At 41.8% G+C, this 19,776-nt stretch overlaps 1 protein-coding gene across 10 annotated transcripts in view; it reads left to right on the top strand.

The window, feature by feature from the left end:
• Positions 1-19,776, top strand: part of Bcas3 (BCAS3 microtubule associated cell migration factor) — a 499,936-nt gene that overhangs the window by 27,955 nt on the left and 452,205 nt on the right. For all 10 annotated transcript variants that reach the window (XM_075991231.1, XM_075991234.1, XM_075991235.1 and 7 more), the window contains exon 6: positions 15,397-15,478. In XM_075991231.1, the coding sequence (XP_075847346.1) occupies positions 15,397-15,478 (82 nt within the window). The remainder of the gene's footprint in view (positions 1-15,396; positions 15,479-19,776) is intronic.

Genomic DNA, 19,776 nt, shown 5'->3' with positions numbered 1-19,776 from the left:
GGATGCCTTCCATGTCCTATATCACTGAGCACATTCCTAGACACTATCTTATTTTGTATAACTCAAAGAACTCCCTTATAATTATTGAAACATATTTTCAGTTAAAAGGTAATTGTGGGTATGAGAGTAGGTTATTGAATTTTGAGGGTGGAAATGTGAATTTTGGTACTATGGACTTCATTCTTAGGAACAGATTCTCATGGTTGTTGTGGTGGTTAGATAGAGAATGGTCTCCATATGCTCATATTTAAATACTTGATCCCCAGTTGGTGGAGCTGTTTGGGAAGGATTAGAGGTGTGGCCTTTTGGAGGATGTGTGTCACCGAGGGTGTACTTTGAGGTTCAGAAGCCCACACCATTCCCACTTAGTTTTCTTTGCCTGTGCGAATGGATCATGTGTAAGTTCTCAGCTACCGCCTGCATATGCATCATGCGTGTGTAGCATCATGTAGTTCTCAGCTACTGCCTGCATATACATCATGCGTGTGTAGCATCATGTAGTTCTCAGCTACTGCCTGCATATGCATCATGCGTGTGTAGCATCATGTAGATATCAGCTACTGCCTGCATATGCATCATAAGTTGTCTTGGTCATGGTGTTTTGCCATGGTGTTTTCTATTGGCATAGCAATAGAAAAGTAACTAAGACATTGCTGTTAATAGAGTCTGATCTTGTAGTGTCAAGGATGAAAAGTAAGGAAAAATCAAATTATTATAAGAGCCGAGTTTTATGTCTTAGGTATATAATCCCCACATTTAGGAGGCTGAGGAAAGAGGATTGCTGCAAGTTCATGGCCAGCGTAGGTTACAGAAGAGACTATGTATCAACAAACCAGAACAAACTGAACACTCCCCCACACCCCAGCGCATTCTTAGTCTGTCAATAGTCTTCATTGTCCCCGCATTAGACTTGAGTTTTGTTGTCAGAGGATCATGAAAAACCTGAGTGACCAGAGATTTAGAAGAGAAGTCAGTTATCCCCAGCGTCTCAGCTAGGATTGGTGCTGTGTAATAGGAGATGGAATCATGATGTTGATAGTAGTAATAAATTTGTGTGTGTGTGTGCATGTGTGTTTGTACATGTGTGTGTCTGTGTGTGTGAGTGTGCAGGTACTCATGCCCGTGTCTGCATTCAGAGGCCAGAGCAGGACTTTGGGTGTCTACCAGGACATCTCACTAACAGAAGCTGCCTTTTTTGGGGTAGGCTGGCCAGCGAGTGCTCAGATCCTCCTGTACCTGCCCTGCTCTGCAGTCACGCGCAGAATGTCTGCCTTTTTATGTGAGTGCTGGGGACTGGAGCTCAGCTTCTCTCGTGCTTGCAGAGTGAGCACTCCTGTCCACCCTGTCCACCGCTCCAGCTCTCTTTCCCCGGGAATGGCATTCACATTTGAGGAAATAAAATTTAGTCCATTCACATTTATATGTAAAAAATTGAGGGAAAATTCTATATGATATATTTTAACATGGTTATGAAGGGTTCTCCTTTAAATGTTTGCTCACATAAAGTGGGTGTGAGAGTTTGTACCTGTGATCCCACCTGCCCAGGGGTCTGGGACTGGAGGGTCCAGGGTTTTTTACCACGCCCAGTGTCTTAAGACGTGGCAGAGGATTGCCGAGTTTGCAGTCAGCGTCCAGTAGTTGGTAAGAACCTGTCTCAATACTAACAAACAAAACCAAAAGAACAAAAAATAAAATCTCCTGAGCTTGCTGGGCTAGGTCTGTTATCGCAGATGCTCTGGCAGTTCCGGACCAGCCCTGGTAATCGTACCAAGTCCTGTCTGAAAACAAAAACTGCTCAAGTGGCCGGAGAACACTGGCTTTGTACTCACATGATCTACCCTGGTCTCAATGTCCAGATCCACACGGGAACCCAAAAGTCTCCAAAATACCTTTGTAAAACTGCGGATTTTTTTCTGTACCTTTTGCTCTCTGTTTAAATGGCTACTAAGCTTTCTTAATGTGTTTACAAATATCTATTTTAATAGACTCATGAAATAATATTCTTTATAGTAGTTGGAAGGTGCTGGTTGTGCTCTGGAGCTTTGCGTGTGCTTCTGATATTGGACACTAGGTGTCACTGGTACACCGACCTATGAGACACAGGAAATGTCAGCCCTAAAGCAGCTTTACATACCAAAATCCTGAGAGCAAACCCGTGAGGGCATATTTGAGGTAAAGACCAATTAGTTCATTATTTATTAGAAGCTGTATGGCAATAGACATTGCCACGTTGAGATTGTTAGCCAGGAAACATTTTTATAGGTTTCATTTGGGAGTAATATTAAGTTGGTGATTTGAGTACGCTGGTAAGCAGAGGTTTGGAGCCCATTCAGGTTCCAGTGCCTGTGTTGAGAACAGGGCTTATTTTGTTTGTTCTGTTCTTTACCTTCTGGAAGGAGGAATGATGGAAGGGTCTTCATTGGGTGTCACACTGAATACAAAGCAGAAACGAGGGACCCTGTTGAAATAATTTGTTTAGTCCACCCATACTACTGAACTGAAACTTCTCTCTAATCAAGACTGTTCTCAAACTCTTAGCAGCTGTCCTGCGCATGCCTCCCGAAAGCTGGCCTTATAGGGGTTTGTCACCGTGCCTGGCTCTATAATATAGTTAAAATTTTTATTAGTTTATATATTTTATTGAGATTTAGGTTAGCATACAAAGTAATGGGTTTAATTTATGACACCTTCATACATTGTCCTTTTCCTTGTTCTCATTCCTTCCTTCCCCTGTAGTATGTTTCTTAGAGCAGTCTTCTAGAGAAATCCATGAGAAATCTAACTTTTCTGGCTGATTTGATGTAGTCTGGTTAACATTCTACAAGTGAAATATACCCTAAATTGGGATATTTCTTGCATGAGAGCTTTTTTGCTCTCCAGGAATATGTATGGATAATTAATTTTTACATATTTATTTATTTAGTGGTGTGCACCTTTATTTATTTACATTTTTTCATTGATTTTATTGAGTTATACATTTTTCTCTGCTCCTCTCCCCTCCTCTCCCCTCCCTTTCAACCCTCTCCCATGGTCCCCACACTCTCAATTTACTCAGGAGATCTTGTCTTTTTCTACTTCCCATGTAGATTAGATCCATGTATGTCTCTTTTAGGGTTGTCATTGTTGTCTAGGTTCTCTGGAATTGTGAATTGTCGGCTTTTTTTTCCCTTTGCTTTATGTCTAAAAGCCCCTTATGAGTGAGTCCATATGATATGTGTCTTTCTGGGTCTGGGTTACCTCACTCAATATGTTTTCTAGATCCATTTATTTACCTGCAAATTTCGAGATGTCATTATGTTTTTCTGCTGTGTAATACTCCATTGTGTAAATGTACAACATTTTCCTTATCCATTCTTCCGTCCTGGGGCATTTAGGTTGTTTCCAGGTTCTGGCTATGACAAACAAAGCTGCTATGAACATCGTTGAGCACATGTCCTTGTGGTACGATTGAGCATATATGTTTATTTGTATGTGGAGGTTTGGTGCATGCTCTTGAGTGTGTCTCCCTGCGAGTACATGCAGAGGCCTGAGGAGAACATGGGATGTCTTTCTCAGTTGCTTCTTCACTTTGTTACCTTGAGGCAGAGTCTCACTTTGAACTAGAAGCTTGATGTTTCAGCTCCACTGTCTGTCTAGGGAGGTCTACAAATCTGCATGGCTCTGCCTTAAAGTGTTGGGAGTTAACATATGTGCCCAGCCATGTCTAGCTGTATTTATTAACTTTTTGAGAAAGTGGAACTGAGTTGAAGTATAGAGTCGCTGTGTGCTCCATGCATACACAGTGATCACCCTGCACCAACATTCTACACCAGAGTGATGCCGGTGTGGTCTCAGAACCTGAGTTCACACGTTATTGTCTACCCTGGGCATTGATAAATATGCAGTGACATGTGTCACCTCTGTAGCGTCGGACAGCAACGTGTCACTGCTCCAGGACCGGGGCACCTTGGAAGGGGGCAGCACGGCATCTGTGTTGGTGGTACATGACTGCATGTGCCAAATGTCAGAATTGAAGGAGCCATTTCAGACTGGTTTCTGTTGCGTTGTAATATGCCTGTAAAAGCTTCCTCTGTGTCTTTTTTTTTTTAAGGATTGATAGTTTATAGATTTTGCTATTTGGAGTATCAGTTTGTTTTTGACATATAAATATAGTTTATATAACTTAAATACTACAAGATACACAAATCTCAAGTTTATAGGATTTTTTTTTTTTGTTTGAGACAGGGTTTCTCTTTGTAGCCCTGACTTCCTGGAATTCACAACTCATTCTGTAGACCAGGCTGGCCGTGAACTCACAGAGATGCATCTGCCTCTGCCTCCCCAGTGCTGGGATCAAAGGCATGCATCTCACCGCCTGGCTAAAGTTTATAATTTGATTACTTTTTCCTTGTGCATGTATGCACACAGGCAAGTGAAGCTTAACTGGAAGAAATTTTAAGGACTTTCTTTTCTTTTTATGAAGTTTCCTAGTGAGTGTTCCGCCTCCCCAGCAGACAAGACAATCTCTGTCCTGACCACAGATTAGCTCTGCAGTTTTTAAACATATCTTAAATTGATGCAGTATGGAATCTCTCTTGTCTGTCGTCTTCTTCTCAGTGTGTATTTTAGATTCATCCCAGTCAAGATGTAGTAAAAGAATGAATTAAAGGCCATCGCGTTTGTGTGCCTGAGTGATGGCGAAGTGTTTATGACAGCTGCTAGGCCGACACTCTCTGTAATGGTGCTACATTGACTTCTGAGCACCTTCCAGTCCGCCTGCAGGCGCGAGTGTCGGCTTGTCTGAGTGGTTTTGCATTAACATCTACCCCCAAGGAAGATCTTTTGGCTACAGAAGTGTTAGCTGCAAATGGAAGATACCATTAGAGCAGCTTCAAAGGCCCGAGCGGTGCTTAGATTGGGTGCTGCAGTCCTAGCGGGGGCTGAAGTGCCCTGTCTGGGTCAGCTGCGCAGCCAAGGGCAGCATTGTGCTGCTCTTCTCTCATCTGCTCTGGAAAATCAGGCCGAAGGGAAAAGGTTGACGTTGCCGCAGTGCTTCTTCCATGTGTGTGAAAATTTGGAAGTATGAAAATATAATTACAAGTTCCTTTCATTATTTATGTTCTGTGGTTTTCATACTGTTCCTGAGACTCGCTTCCTTCTTGCTTCAAGTTTTGTGTTTTGTATTTAGTATCAAGACCAAAACACAGACTGGCTTGCTGTCTCCTTCATGTGGTCGGCAAATATCTGTTCTTTAAGTTGTAAGTTCTCACAAATCCACATTTTAGGTGGTTTCTGCGGTTTGTGTTTTCTTCCTTGCTGGCAAACAGAGTCTGTTATGGAGACACTGACACTTGGCATCAGCTGAATCATTTGTGGTTGGCGGCAAAAATACAACAGAAGACTTCTTCCCCTCTTGCCCCTAATTGTAGGAGCCTGCAGAAGGACTGCCCATGGCTGTTAGGAATGCATTCTTCAAAATCTTCTGTCTAAGGCTCTGAAACCATCGAGCCAGCGCTGTTGTAACATGAAACACTGGTGGGGCCTGGTTAAAGCAAAATGCCTCCCGAGTTAAAGATGCTAGCTTGATATTCAAGGTGGCTTCTCACTGTGATGCTTGTTTGTTTGTTTTGGTTTTTCGAGACAGGGTTTCTCTGTAGTTTTGGAGCCTGTACTGGAACTAATTCTGTAGACCAGGCTGGCCTCGAACTCAGCGCACCGCCTTCCTCTGCCTCCTGAGTGCTGGCATTAAAGGCATGTGCCCCTACTGCCTGGTTTATGCCCAGGTATCTTAAATTACTGAGCTGTGGTGATGCTCCTGCCTCAGCCTCCCTAGCTGAGTAGTACACTTCAGTGCTACTATGCCTGGCTGAGACCTGTAGGAAAGGCCTGTGTCTTTTGAGGTGGGACACTTGAGATCAGTCTTTCTCCTTTTTCCCTTAATCTTTAAAGTGAAATTGTAATTTTATGATTCATGGAAAGATTAGTTCCAAGATACCATACTCTTCCCCAGTATATATAAAACTTGTAGATACTTTTGTCTGTCTGTCTCTCTCTGTATTTTTTTTTTTTTTGAGACAGGGTTTCACTGTAGCTTTGGAGCTTGCTCTAGAACTTTCTCTGTGAACCAGGCTGGCCCCTCGAACTCACAGAGATCCACCTCCTCTCCCTCCCGAGTGCTGGGATTAAAAGCGTGCACTGCCACGGCCAGCCCAGTTTTGTCTCTCTTATAAAAACTGTATAGTATTTGCATATAACCAACTATATTAGCCTGAGTACTTTTAAGTTATTTTAGGTTATGATGCATGGTTCAATATCAGTCCAATATTAATGGCTGTTAGGCACAGTGTTATAGCAACAGCAGAGAAGTAAAAAGCCTCTGTGATCAGTACAGATGTCCCCACAGCTGCTTTGAGATGGTGTTGGAATGCAGATGACCCTGTGGACACTAAGGACTGACGTACAGCGTCAAGGTGGCTGGACTAGCGCAGGCAGAAGCTGTGGGCGCCTACTATTTCCTTTGTGGGTGCTCTGGCTACTTAATAGCTAATTAAAACCTCCCTTCTTCTGTCACCTCGAAAGCCTGGTCTTTCTGCCTTGTACTCCTTAGAGTTGGCGTTATAGGTAAATGCCCACCCATGGCTGGCCATGTTGGCTTTGTAACTGAGTTATTAAGCTGATATGATGCCATATCCATTTCTCCCTAATGAAAAGGGTTTTTGTTACTTCTCAAGGTAAGCATTATGTTACAGTTTTCCTTTTAAGTAGTTTTATTCAGTTTGATTAGTATAGAATTAATTATTATCATTTTTATATTAATAATGATACAGTTGTATATTTATTTGGAGTTTCTGAGTATTTTTGTTGTTTTAGGAGTTGAATTAAAATATTTTTTAAGATTTATTCATTTTATGTTTATGAATGTTTTACCTGCATGCTTGTGTGTGCACCGTGTACATGCTTGGTGCCTACATAGTTGAGGAGATGGCATCCAGTCCTTTGGAGCCAGAGTTGTGAGCCACCCTGTGGGGCTGGGAATGAAACCGTGTCCTCTGGAAGAACAAGCGCTCTTATTCTCTGCAGCCCCAGAACTGAAGATCTTAAATAGAAAGCGTTTCTTTGCGTTCCTTCAGTTTCTCGCAGTGTTTGCTTTTTCATTTCTCCATTTCCCTTTTTGCTCTTAGGGAAAACATTAAATTTGGGAATTATAATGATTTCCCATTTATTCTGTATACATTTAAATTATAGTTTTTTTCAAGTCGTTTTACGTTTACACAGGAATTAGGGTGAAAGTAGTTTCCCCCCACTCCTCCTTCAGGGTAGTAACACCTCCAGGGACAGTGCTGTGACTGTTACAGTAGGTGAGCCAATGTTTACTTAATTTTTAAAATTTTTACATTTTCGTTTTATGTGTTGGCTGTTGTGTCTGCATGCATGTCTGTGCACCACTTGAGTTCCTGGTGCCAATAGAGGCCAAAAAAGGGTGTTGGATCTGCTGAACTGTTGTTAACAAAATGCTATCAGCCACCATGTAGGTGCTGGGAATTGAACCCAGGTCCCTTCGAAGAATAGCTCTTAACCACTGAGCCATCTCTCCAGCAGCAATCTTGTTCTTTGAGACAGGGTCTCATTGTGTAGCCCTGATTGGCAGTATACTGTGCTGGACTGGAACTGATAGATCCTCCTGCCTCTGCTTCATAGTGCTGAGATTAGCGGTGTGCACCAACACACCTGTATTTGAGCGTGTCTGTAGATATTAAATATTCACAACAGAATTTAAAGAACAGTGGGCTACAGGTGTAGCCTGCTAAACATTAAAGTAGATAGGTGCAGCCTGTTGTCATTTATTCCCTCAACAAACACATCCTTGGTTAAAGTCTCAATATTAGTTATGTGCCACCTGCTTTTAAACATACACTCTTACAACAGTCACTTTGCTATTTAAGTTATTTTGCTTATTTCTAGGCAATTCTAAGGTAGCAGATTTATATATCATATAAACATAACATAATCCAGTTTATTTTCTACTAAAGTAAACTGTTAGGGTGTCGATCTTTTAGGTGTGTGTTGTAGATACTCTGCTTTGTTAGTTCCCACAGTGTGTGATTTGGTCAGTAAGAATATAGCGTGAAGGAACACAGATGTTAGCTGGCTTGCTGTCCAAGCCTTCCTCAGGTGGAGTTAGAACTGTCCACTAAACTAGATGACTCTGAGATGAATAGAGGTTTTGATTTAAGGCAAAATGTGCTTGAGAGAAACCTGAGAAATTCTTCTTGTTTTCCAAGTCTCATGGCTCACTTAAAAATTCAGGTTTTCTTTGGATCCAGGGAAATAGCTCACTGCTTTCGACGCAAGCCTGAGGCCCCAAGTTAAATCCCAGACATCCATGGAAAAACTGGGTGTACACTTGTAGTTCCTGTGCTGCAGAGGCAGAGACAGGCTCGATGGCCAGCTGAGTGCCCTTACACCCTACCTCGGCCTCACTCACTAGAGGGTTGGGCCGGGAGCTAGCTCAGTGGAGGATTTACAGAAGCTGCATCCTGTTCACCTGAGCTCGCTGTGCATTTCCCCCTGGTTTTGAGGTCAGTCCTCCTACCTCAGCTTCCATAGTACTGGGATTAGAATTTATGCCACCACACCAGGAAGCCCTCAGAGTTGAGGCTGGGTCTCATTCCATAGCCCGGGATAGTCCTGAGCTCTACAATCTCCTCCATCTGCCCCTCCAGTGCCTGGTTGTAGGTAGTGACGTGTCCTCCTCTCTCTCTTGAACTGGTTAGAACCTTTACAATTTTTATTATCTTTTCCCAGAACCAGCTTTTGGCTTCAGTGATGCTTTCCCCTGTTGATTTCCTTTTTTTCAATTTTATTGAATTCCCCTCTAACTGATGTTTATTTGTGCCTGCTTGCTTTGATTTAGTTTTTATTTCATAGGTAGTTTGAGATTTTTCAATGAAAGACTCGTTTGTCAGCTCTATGCATTTAGTTAGTGGCGTTTTTATTTTCATTTAGTTAAAAACGTCTTAAAGTTCAGCATAGTGATACACGCTTGTAATCCCAACATTTTTGAGGGTCAGGAGTTCAAGGACAGTGTGGGCTACATGAGATCCTGGCTCAAATAAAAACAGAAAACAAACCATAAACAAAATAGTTTTTAAAAATTTTGAAACTTTCTTCTTTGAACTGTGTGTTGTTTACAATTTGGTTGCTTAATCTCGCTAGTGTTTTGTTATTTTCCAGATGTCTTGCTGTTACTAATTTCTGCTGTAGTTCCATTGTGGTGAGAGGGTAGTGTGTGGTTTCTGTTCCTTTAAGTGTGTTAAGGTGTGTTTATCGTCTACGCGATGGATGCCTCGAGTTTTCCAGTCTATCAGCACAGCGTTACTGTAATCGCTGTGTATCAGGGTGGAATTAAGTTAAGGATTTATGTTCTTCAGAGGTGTTGAGAGTCTGAATCTCATTTCTATTCTGCACTGTCATATCTGCATCTGCACAAGAGGCGTCCTTCGGGATGGCGGTTGGCAATCCCCTGGCTTCACGGGTGCTCGGCGTGTGACAGGCATATCCAGAGGTTGACTTAAATGCTATCAGAATGGCCAACATTAAAGACTGCCTAGAGTGTTAAACAGGAAGAGCCCTCAGACATTCTGGTGGAAGTGTGAATTGATGTGAAGTCTTTGGAAAACAGTCTTGTTAATCAGTGAAAGCTGCATCTATACCTACCTCTGATATCTTTAAAAAACACTTTATTATTTTGTGTGTGTTTGTTCTGTCTGCATGTGTATCTGTGAACCACTTGTACAACTGGTGCCACAGAGGGCGTTACAGACCCTGGAAATGTGGTTACATACAGTTGGGAGCCACTATATAGGTGCTGGGAATCAAACCTGGTTCCTCCCTAACAGCAGCCAGAGGTCTTAGCTGGAGCTTTGTCTCCTGCTCTTTTTTTTAACCCTGGCTAGCACGGAACTTAGTGATCCATCTACCCTGCCTCTTGAATGCTGGGATTAAAGTCATATGTCACCACACTCAGCCTTACTTTTGTATTTATTCTTTTTTAATTTAAGCATCTCTCTGTTTTTATGTGCATGCTGAATGCCCACAACAGCCAGAAGAAGGTACCAGATACCCAGTTACAGGAGCTATGACTTGACTGCTGCTAATGGAACTCTGGTCCTAGAAGAGTAGCAAGTGCTCTTAATACCTGAGGGGTCTCTAGACCCTTAATTACCTTGAAAATAGAGCAAGTGTGCTAATCGGTCTCTGCAAAAAAAAAAAAAAAAAGAAAAGAAAAGAAAAAGAAAGAAAGAAAGAAAAAAAACCCAAAATATACGTATTCACTGAAGCCATCTACAGTTATAGTCATAGCTGTATGGGCTGTGATGCTAGATACAACTGTGACGTGGACAGGTGACCTAGATCATATTTCATTAAGGAAAGGACAATATGAAGAACAGCTGAAGGCAGGCGGGGACGCTGGTGTGCACTCTAATAAATGAAAACCACATCAACATCCTCTTTGCAATAACCAGCGTTTGGGCTGGAAGGTAGCTCTGCTGCCCAGCACCTGACCGGAAGGGTAGTGGGTTTGCTTTCCTACCCAGGATCCGTCTCCAGTGCCCTCCCTCCCCTTCAAAGGTTAAGAGCATATTATAAAGTACTAAGGAGAGTTTGCTTTTGTACCTGTGTCTTCCTGTGTGCACAAGATGGTTTAGCTTGTGTGTAAGTGATTCTGCTCCCGCTTCCCAATTTCTGGGACTACAGGTGTGGTTCTGTAGTCCTGTGGTCCTGTACTATTACTGCCTCTGGCTGGAATTCTTTTTAAAAAGTAGATTCAGTTGCCTCTTTACCAAACTTCACATGCTGGTCGGCAAGAAGTTGCAGGACTAGAGATGTGGCTTGTGGTAGAGCCTTCCTGGTGTGTACAGGGCCCTGGGTTAAATTTCTACCAACTCAGAAAAAATGATTACTGTCGGGTTTGGTACTTTAGAGTACTATAAAATAGCTCAAAGAAAGTAGTATAGACTTCTGTGAAATTCGGTGACCATATGGTGGCATCCAGAGACTACCTGTTAGGTAGTCAGTCTATTGGAAGAATTAGTGAATTCTCCTTTTGATTTATATTTGTGTAGTGTGTATTTTTTGGTGGAATTGGATATTGAACCTAGTTGCACCATGTGGAACTGTGGTCGGGCAAGGGTCTGGGGAGTAAAGAACACTCAGAGAGACACAAGAATGCCAACTTTATTGTGTTCCAGGGCAGCTTATATAGTGCTCTCCTTGACTAGTGGCCACGCCCTCGCTCTTAGGATTTACTACTGTAAACCCTCCAGAAACCACTTCCTCGTTATCAGGAACTCATGAGGTTTCATGCATAGTACAGCTGTAAGCATAGAAAAACAAATTGTTTACTCGAGCAGGCAGAGATCATAGGATGTTCATGGTCTGAGGGTCTGCAGCTCCCAGCAACCCAGAGCTTCAGTCATGTACACTGCTGCACGGAGCTACATCCTAGCACTGCTTATTCCTAATTTTTTTTTTTTGGTAGGGGCTCCCGCAGTTGGTCTTGAACTCACTCTGTACAGCCCAGCAGGCAGAACTTGGATCTGTGATCAAAGAACTTTAGACCTGGGACTTAGTCTCTTGATTTTGTTTGTTTGTATGTTTGTTTGCTTGTTTGAGGCGAGAAATTATAATTTTAAAGGTTTGGGCCTTGGAGTGTTGGGTTATAGCTGTGTGCTGCCATGTCCTGCTTTCTTGAGGACCAGGAAGCTGGAGTTCTGCTAGGTCCATACTAGAAACGTAGTAAAGGCCTGTCGGTAGCGTGCTATGTAAAATCATAGTGTTTTCATCCGACGGGAGTCTTCATAGCAATAGAAAAAGAAGAACCTTGCAGTCACATGCATCAGCGTGAATTGATTCTTAGCCAGTAATGTGGAAAAAATTATACAAGAGTATACTGTATATGACCCCAGTTATTCTGTGTTCAGTAATTCAAACCTGTGTACAGACCTAGAAGGTTGTGGTTATGACTGGGGAGGGATGTGGTAAGCGTTTTAAATTTTCATAATTATTTGTCATTTATTTATTTACTAATTTTTGTAGAGACAGAGTGTCACTTTTTAGCCCTAGCCAGTGTTGAATTCCTCGTATGGGCCAGGTTGGCCTCAAAATTTAGTGCAGATTCTCCTGCCTCTGCCTTCTGAGCACTTGCTGCCAGCTTAACTGGTATATGCCAGTAACATAGATGCTTTATGGAACATTGATTAATCTCTACACGTAGCTAATGATATGCACATTTTAAATAGATTGTTGCCTGTCAGTAAAGTTTGTCAAAAAAAAAAAAGGCCATTCATAAAGCATAGTGTTCTGTTCCTGCAGGGCAGGGTGGAGCAATGTGGAGGTCCACCTTCATCGTCCTCAGTGCTGGATTGAGTTTTTCCACTCTGGCTGGTTCCTGAGGGCTGGGTTACCTTCATTTGATCTTACAGTTCTCTGGAAGTTTTCTCCAAGCTCCTCCAGATCTGTGTGTGTATTGTCGTCTCGAGAGTTGTAATTTCTCTTTCCTTAGATTGAGCTGTGAGAGTCTAAACTTGGATTCCCCCACCCCCTTCCAGTTTGGTATGTAATTTGCATATTTTCACCATGCGAAAGCTATTTTCTATGGTTGGAAAGATTTTTTTTCCCTACAGTGTGAACAAATCATTCTTTGTTCTCCTTATTGTGCCTTCAAACTGGTACGTCCGGTTTATGCCCCAAACAACAAAAGTCTGTCATCAGAAATTAAAATGCCAGCAAGAACAAAGGCAGGGAGACGGGGAGGAGCTGGGATGAGGCCCCTTCTAGTGCCCTCTCCTGTTGCAGCGCAGCAGCTGGGATTCCTTGTCCACTCTCCCTGCTGCTCTTCGGTTGTCAGTTTAGAAGTGAGCTTGCCGCTTCTTTTCAGGCTTCCGGGTCCTCATCGCTGGATTCCTTGTCATTTCCAGAGATCTTTTCTCTAGGAAACCCAAAAGTTTTTAATACTGCTTTTAACACGGTTGTGGTATTTATTGAAAGCAAAGTTACCCACGAACACACTGAATGACAGCATTAGGGGCAGCTGGGAAGCATCCCTGTACGTCTGTGTCCTTTCTATCTGGATACGCCTTGCTAACACTCTCAGCGCAGCATTGCTCTGGTTCAGGATTTTCATGCATCACCTGCAGGGTTCTTTCCCCGGAGGCTGATACCTGTGACTTGCATTCTGCAGTTAGAATTAAGCTCCTGGTTTCAGCCAGATGTAGTCCAGAGTCATGTAGATTCACAGCTCTCTGTACATGTGGCACGGCACTTTCTCCTTCTGATGAGCCCCAACTCAGGCCATGAGGTGTGGACAGTGTATAGGATCATGCATTTTTAATCTTTCCTCGGGGTTTGTCGTTCTCACCTGTGGCTGGACATGTGAAAACACGTTCAGTTTGGAACAGGGAGTTTGGTTTATTTTGAAAGTTGTTTTACTGTAAAGCTTCATGTGTTTGGATTTTGAATGGTTTTTCTGTGTTTTTTGCTCTTGTGTATTCAGTGATACCAAACATATATGGCAAGACAGATTTTTAAAACAGTATTTAGTATATCCGAGTACAGAAACTCAGGAAAACGAGGTTATATCTTTTAACATTCAAGTTTTGTTTGGTAGAACCAAAATTGAATGCCGGTTCTGGTACATGAAAACAGCAGTACAGATCGGAGAGTTTGTGTTCACACTGTAATTTGTTATGGGTGTAAATCTCAAAAGTGGAATTTTTTCATTACTTTATAGTATACAGCTTTAAGTTTTATACTATTTTTTATTAATTTTTTTCTTAATTGTACGAAAGAGTAGACGTGCTTATCTCTTGTCCAGCAAATACTATAATATAATAACTTACATTAGCATTCTCTGCTTGTCTTTTTCTGTTCCAGTTTTCAAGTGGCAGGGACTTGGAACTTGTCAATAACAATCTTTAGTATAAGTAAACCATACCAGTACTCACCTGTTAGCATATGTGTGTTCAAAAACCAAAGATGTAGTACATTTTATATTTCAGAAAAGTGTATTAGATACATTAGATGGAAAGTGTCACAAAATAATCATCCAAGTTTCTTCCTTAACTCTGTCCTGTTACCGTAGAATGGAGACTTGGCTGCAGTGTGTTTTGCTCATGGGTTTTGTTATTGGCATGAAAGCCATGAAGACGTGTGGTGCACAGGAGCCTTTGCTCTGTGGGCTTCTCTGAGCCCGTGGGCAGGTGGTGCTGTTGTTGCATGTCCTCGCTGGGATGCTCATGGGACTCGGCACACTGAGTGGGGAGACATGCCGCTGCAGCCAGCTGCTGTCTGAATCACCACAAGCGCAGTGGATTTTATAGGGTAGAAAGCTTACGGTTCACAGCTCTAAAAGGAACACAGGAGAGGGGCTGAAGAAGGCACCTCGGTGTGCACAGAGGTTACTGGAAGATTTGCCAGTTTTCATGATGGATATATTTAAGCCATTTGTTGGGCCTATTAAAACATCGATAGTATGAGTCTTTATCTTTGTTACGTCTATTAGAAGTTCTTGAATCTTTAGGGCCCATTTTATAAGGTGTACCATTTTCTTTGCTATTAGCACAGTGCTCTGAGGACCATATTAGTATCAGCTCCCACAGTCAGTCTAGAATGTTGTTATTCTCTAATTCTGTTTTAATTTGCTCAACAGATCAACCAGGATTTGAAAGACATTTTTTTTAAAAAAAAAACTTGATACATACTAGCATACCTCCTTTTGCCTTTTGGAGAAATCGAATACTGTAGTCTTTCTATCTAAGCACAGATTCTGACTATATTCAAGGGGGAGTGGGCATTGTTACAGTGTTTGATCTTTATTTATAGTAAAAGTGATGACTTCCAAAGTTGCTTGCTTACAACTTTATCAGCACAGAAAACTGCATTTAGGGGTGTCTTGAAGGTCTATTTTTAGCAGCCTTGTCCTATAATTGCAAACTAATGTGGTCGACAGATTTGAATGATTCTAGAAAGACAACTGACTAGTAGCTGAGCTTGGATATTGCAAAGTAGTCTCATAGCTGCTTTGCTCCAACATGGAGAGTGAGCACAGGGCTGCACAGACTTCTCATGGGTTAATAGAAATTACAGATTTCCAGAACAGACGTTATTCAAGTTCATACCAATAATGAATTGTAATGTTTTTCTGAAAATGCTTACAAAATTTAAGATAGGGCTGTACTTGATATGCATAAGCTCCCTAAAATCATAATGTATTGTGTAGAGTTATGTGTGTATGTGTGTATGTATGTATGAATGTATATTTCCCAAAAATCATAATAGAATTTAGATGTTTTTATCTGATAGCACTGTGCCACACATTTTAATAAACTGAGCTGTTTTTTGCCTTCTCCCATGCAGATCAGCGGGGAAGCCCAGGAGCTCTTCTCTGTTCGGCACGGCCCAGTCCGAGCAGCTAGGATCTTGCCTGCTCCACAGTTGGGTGAGTGTCGCCGTAAGGGAAAACAAATCACGCAGTTTCTCTTCTGTTGATTTTGGACTATAGACAGCAAGAGTGATAACCCGGGTCTGCTTCGCTGCAAAGGTCCATTCTGCCTCCCTCCTCCCCCTAGACAAACCCTTAGTGCTCTCAGTTGCAATAGAAATAGGTAATCTTAACCATTTCAATATGGCGTTTCACTTTCTGCTGTGGTTTTGATTTATCTCCTTCCTCTTTGATCTCGATTTGGCCTCTGCCTTTGCTTGCTCTTTCTCCAAGCTGTCTTCTCTCTTGGCTTTCTGGGCATCCTTCTGGGCTGCCTTTGTTCTGCTCTGGCGTGCTTTCCTCTGTGGGTATTCCCCAGTCTCCCTTTGCCTGCCTCTCCCTTCTCAGTTAGACTTGCTGGCAAAGAGAGCTTGGTTTTCAGTATTGTCTCTGCTGTAGGTGACTCCGCAGTCAGACTTCACTATTCAGAAGGGTGTTGTGGGCTTTTAATGTTGAAATTGTTCTTTTTTTCAGTTTTTATTAGTGTTTATTCATTGTGGAAAACAATGAATCATATTGATATCTTCATGTATACAGTGTTCTTTGAACCCTTTTGCCCTCCATTGCCTTCTCATTCATTCATGTTTCTTCCAAGTACTTCTTAATATTACAATTAAGTATTGTATGTTCTATATTTATGTATAAATGTCCAAATGTGTATTCATATTAAGTTTTCTGATTCCTTCATATTATGAAATCAGAAAAATTATTTTTCCCTTATTCCCTATGTTTACTAAAATTATATATGCAGAAAACAATCATATTAATCACTTGGGATACTTTAAAGTTTCTTTCAATAAAATAAGGATACAAAATACTTTAATTCTATTATCATTTGAGATTATCCTGAAATGAAAACTCTCATTAAGACTTCATGTAGCTGTTAATGATCAAAATTGGTGAGAGCGATGCTAACTAAAACTCAGGGCTTGGTTGTTCATAAGTAATCTTAGGGATTAATGTAACGGTTTTCTTTAATGAAATGGAAAGGATAGCTGGGCAACAATGTCGCGAGATCACATGATTTTTCCTTGCAGTTCAGCTATGTGGCCTTCACAGCCTTCATCTGTCCTGCTCCTTCCGCCCTCCCATCTTTCCATTCTTCCCTCATTCCGTCCCCCCCCCTGCTCTCCATTCTGCCCTGGGGTGTGTTGGCTTGCTTTCCCTCAAGTTTCTCTCTCTCTCTCTCTCTCTCTCTCTCTCTCTCTCTCTCTCTCTCTCTCTCTCTCTCTCTCGTCCTGCTACATTTTTATTCTTGTGGACAATTTGACGAAGAAGGCTCTAGACAGCCCTTCCCTGCTTTGGAATCGGCAGGGCCGTCCACAAGGACTTTAACAGTAACAGACTGTGTTTTCTTTCCCGTGTGATTAGCAGAAGCAGAATTTTGACTTTTTCATTTTATTTATAAAACTCTTGTTTAGTCAGTTAGGAACCAACATTTCTCAACTTTTACTTGTCTCAAAGTAACTTTTAAGTCGCTTTGTTAGTCAGTAAATTATTTCTCCCACTAGTAGACTTCTTTAGATTTAAAGTACAGTTTTACAGGATAAATGTTCTGAGAAATTCTTTATATGTCATCTTAATGTATTTGGTTAAATTTTAATATTTGTTTTTATTAAGTGTAATTCATGGGACAGAACTCATAAAGTTTGTATTAGGAAATCCACTCCTCCCTGGGGTTGTCCCCTTGTGCTTGGGGCCTTCATTTTGGTGGCAGGCCTTCTGAAGCTTCCTGAGAACACACACGTGGGAGCTCAGCCCCATCCTGTGAAATGTCTTTATTCTCCTTGAACGCTCGGCTGGCCAATGACTGCTCACTTAGAACCACATTGTTTCAGAGTTTTGTAGACATTCGATTTGAGTTATGTGCAAGAGTCTGAGTCCGTTTTGACATCTTTTTCCTTTTATGTGTCCTGTTACTCTGTTGGGAATGTTGCCTTGTTTTTTGTGTTCTTTCTGGTTTTTCGAGACAGGGTTTCTCTGTGTAGCTCAGACTGTCCTGGAACTCACTCTGTATATCAGGCTGGTTTCGAACCTGCGGTGCTGGGATTAAAGGCCTGAGCCTTTGTTTTGTTACAAGTTATAACTATATAACTCTGGCTGGTCTACAACTTGCTGTGTAGACCAGAATGTCCTCTACATTAGAGATTTGCCTGCTTCTGCCTCTTAAGCGATGGGATAAAAGCATGTTCAACCATGCCTGGCAAGTTTTAGTTTTTAAACACTGATGTTGTTATTGTGTGTACTATGTGTGGGTGTGCATGCCCTAGCATGTGTGCTGAGGTTAGAAGACAACTCCGTAGAATCAGATTGAACTCATGGTGCTGATCTTGAACTGCCCCTTACCAGCTGAACCATCTTGCTTGCCCCTCATTTGATGTTCTGTGAGCTGATCCCTGTACTGTGTGTGTGTATGCAACTTGTCTGCCATTCTTACCCTGGCTTCCTACGAGTTGCCCCAGCAGTGTTGTTCCCTTTTTTGATAATTTGAGTTTCTTTAATTTCCTTATGATCTATTCTTTTGTTATTAGACTTTTACATCCCACCCTCCCTCCCTTTCTCCCTCCCTCCTTTCCTTTCTTCCTTTCTTTCTTCTTTTCTTATTCATTTGTTTGTTTGTCTCTTTGAGACAGTGTTTCATCTCTGTGTCCAGGCTGGCCTAGAACTCATTTTCTACCGCAGGCTGCCTCTTCTTGCCTTGACCTCACAAGCACTGAATTTACAGGTATAGTCACCATACCCAGTGGATTTCCTTTTAGAATACTATGTCTCACTAGCCCTTCCTGTTCCTCTTCGCATTGGGTGTATGTCCTCATAGTAGTTGCTGTACTTTATTGCTGACTTGTGGACTTTTAAACAACTTATTATGTGTGTAGGTACACACATGTGCTGTGTGCGCCACAGCATGGATGTGGAGGTCAGGACTGGCTCTCTCCTTTTATGTTTACATGGGTTGCAGTTCTCTGGCTGTTAGGCTGTGTGGTCAGTGGCCAGTGGGTCATCTTGCCAGTTCATGATACATTCAATGCCTCATAAGAGTGTTTGCTATGAAGTCTGATAAATATCTGTTGGATATTGTTGTATGGTATCCGCTTACAGAAGTTAAGGCCAAATTTCTGTGAAAAATCGGCCCCCTGGTTAATAATAAAAACCAGAAAGGTCTGCACTGCAGTGGTATAATGGTGAAAGAGTGTTATTGTCAGCACCATAGTGTTGCGATGGTGTAACAGTGTACCGATCAACCGTGTAGTGGCGTAATGGCGTTCCCAGTAAAGCATGCGTCTTTGCTTCTTGGCCACTGACAGGTGCTCAGCATACTCTTCTAATGAGTTTTTTACTTATTTGTGTGTGTGAGTGTCTACAGATGCTAGAAGTTAATGTCAGATTCTTGGAGCTCTGAGCAGTCTGATTTAGGCGCTGGAACTGATCTCTGGCTTTGCAAGAGCAGCAAGCACTTTTAATTTAATTGAGCATCTCTCCTGCCTCCCATGATCCAATACATTGTTAATGAATCTAAATCTTCAGAATTTATTTTTTAAAAGTCACAAAAAGCCTGATGACCAGGGATGTAGGTCAGTTGGTAGAGATGGATGTGTGAGGCCCTTGGACCTGCAAATCCAGATGTGTTTTCCATGCTTCTAATCCCAGCACTAAGGAAATACCGGCAGGATGATCATCTTTAGTTGTATAGCAACCTGTCTGGCAGCCTGGGATGCATGAGATCATCTGTCTCCCGAAATGTAGAAGGCTACGACCAATCACTTGGCATGCTTATATCAATTAAAACTTCAAGTATGTGGGGGAAATAAGGAAGAAAAAACATATTACTAAAATGCAGTGTGTTTGAAAAATGCTTTAATGAGGCTGGGTGGTGATGGCACACATCTTTAATCCCAGCACTCTGGAGGCAGAGGAAGGCAGATTTCATTTCTGAGGCTAGCCTGAGTTCCAGGACAGCCACAGCCACACAGAGAAACTCTGAAAATACCACCCCCCCAATTTCAAAAAAGAAAAATGCTTTACTGATTTAAGAGCTTAAGATGCTAATTTAAAACATTAAAAACCCTCTTTAAGAGTCACATAAAGGTAAATTAAAAAACATTGATGCTGATCCTCCTTGAAAATTAGTCTTGAAATCTTATTTCAAGTAAAGTCACATTTTCTTGTAACCTAAGTAGCAAGTTTATATTTGGAAGTCCACTTGTTTAATACAGTGTATTCATGTGTATATTTTAACATATAAATCAAGACTTTTA

This window comes from Microtus pennsylvanicus, chromosome 11, assembly GCF_037038515.1.
Source record: "Microtus pennsylvanicus isolate mMicPen1 chromosome 11, mMicPen1.hap1, whole genome shotgun sequence".
Lineage (NCBI taxonomy): Eukaryota > Metazoa > Chordata > Mammalia > Rodentia > Cricetidae > Microtus > Microtus pennsylvanicus.
The sequence above is the reverse complement of the archived record's forward strand: the minus strand, read 5'-3'. Positions and strand labels throughout refer to the sequence as shown.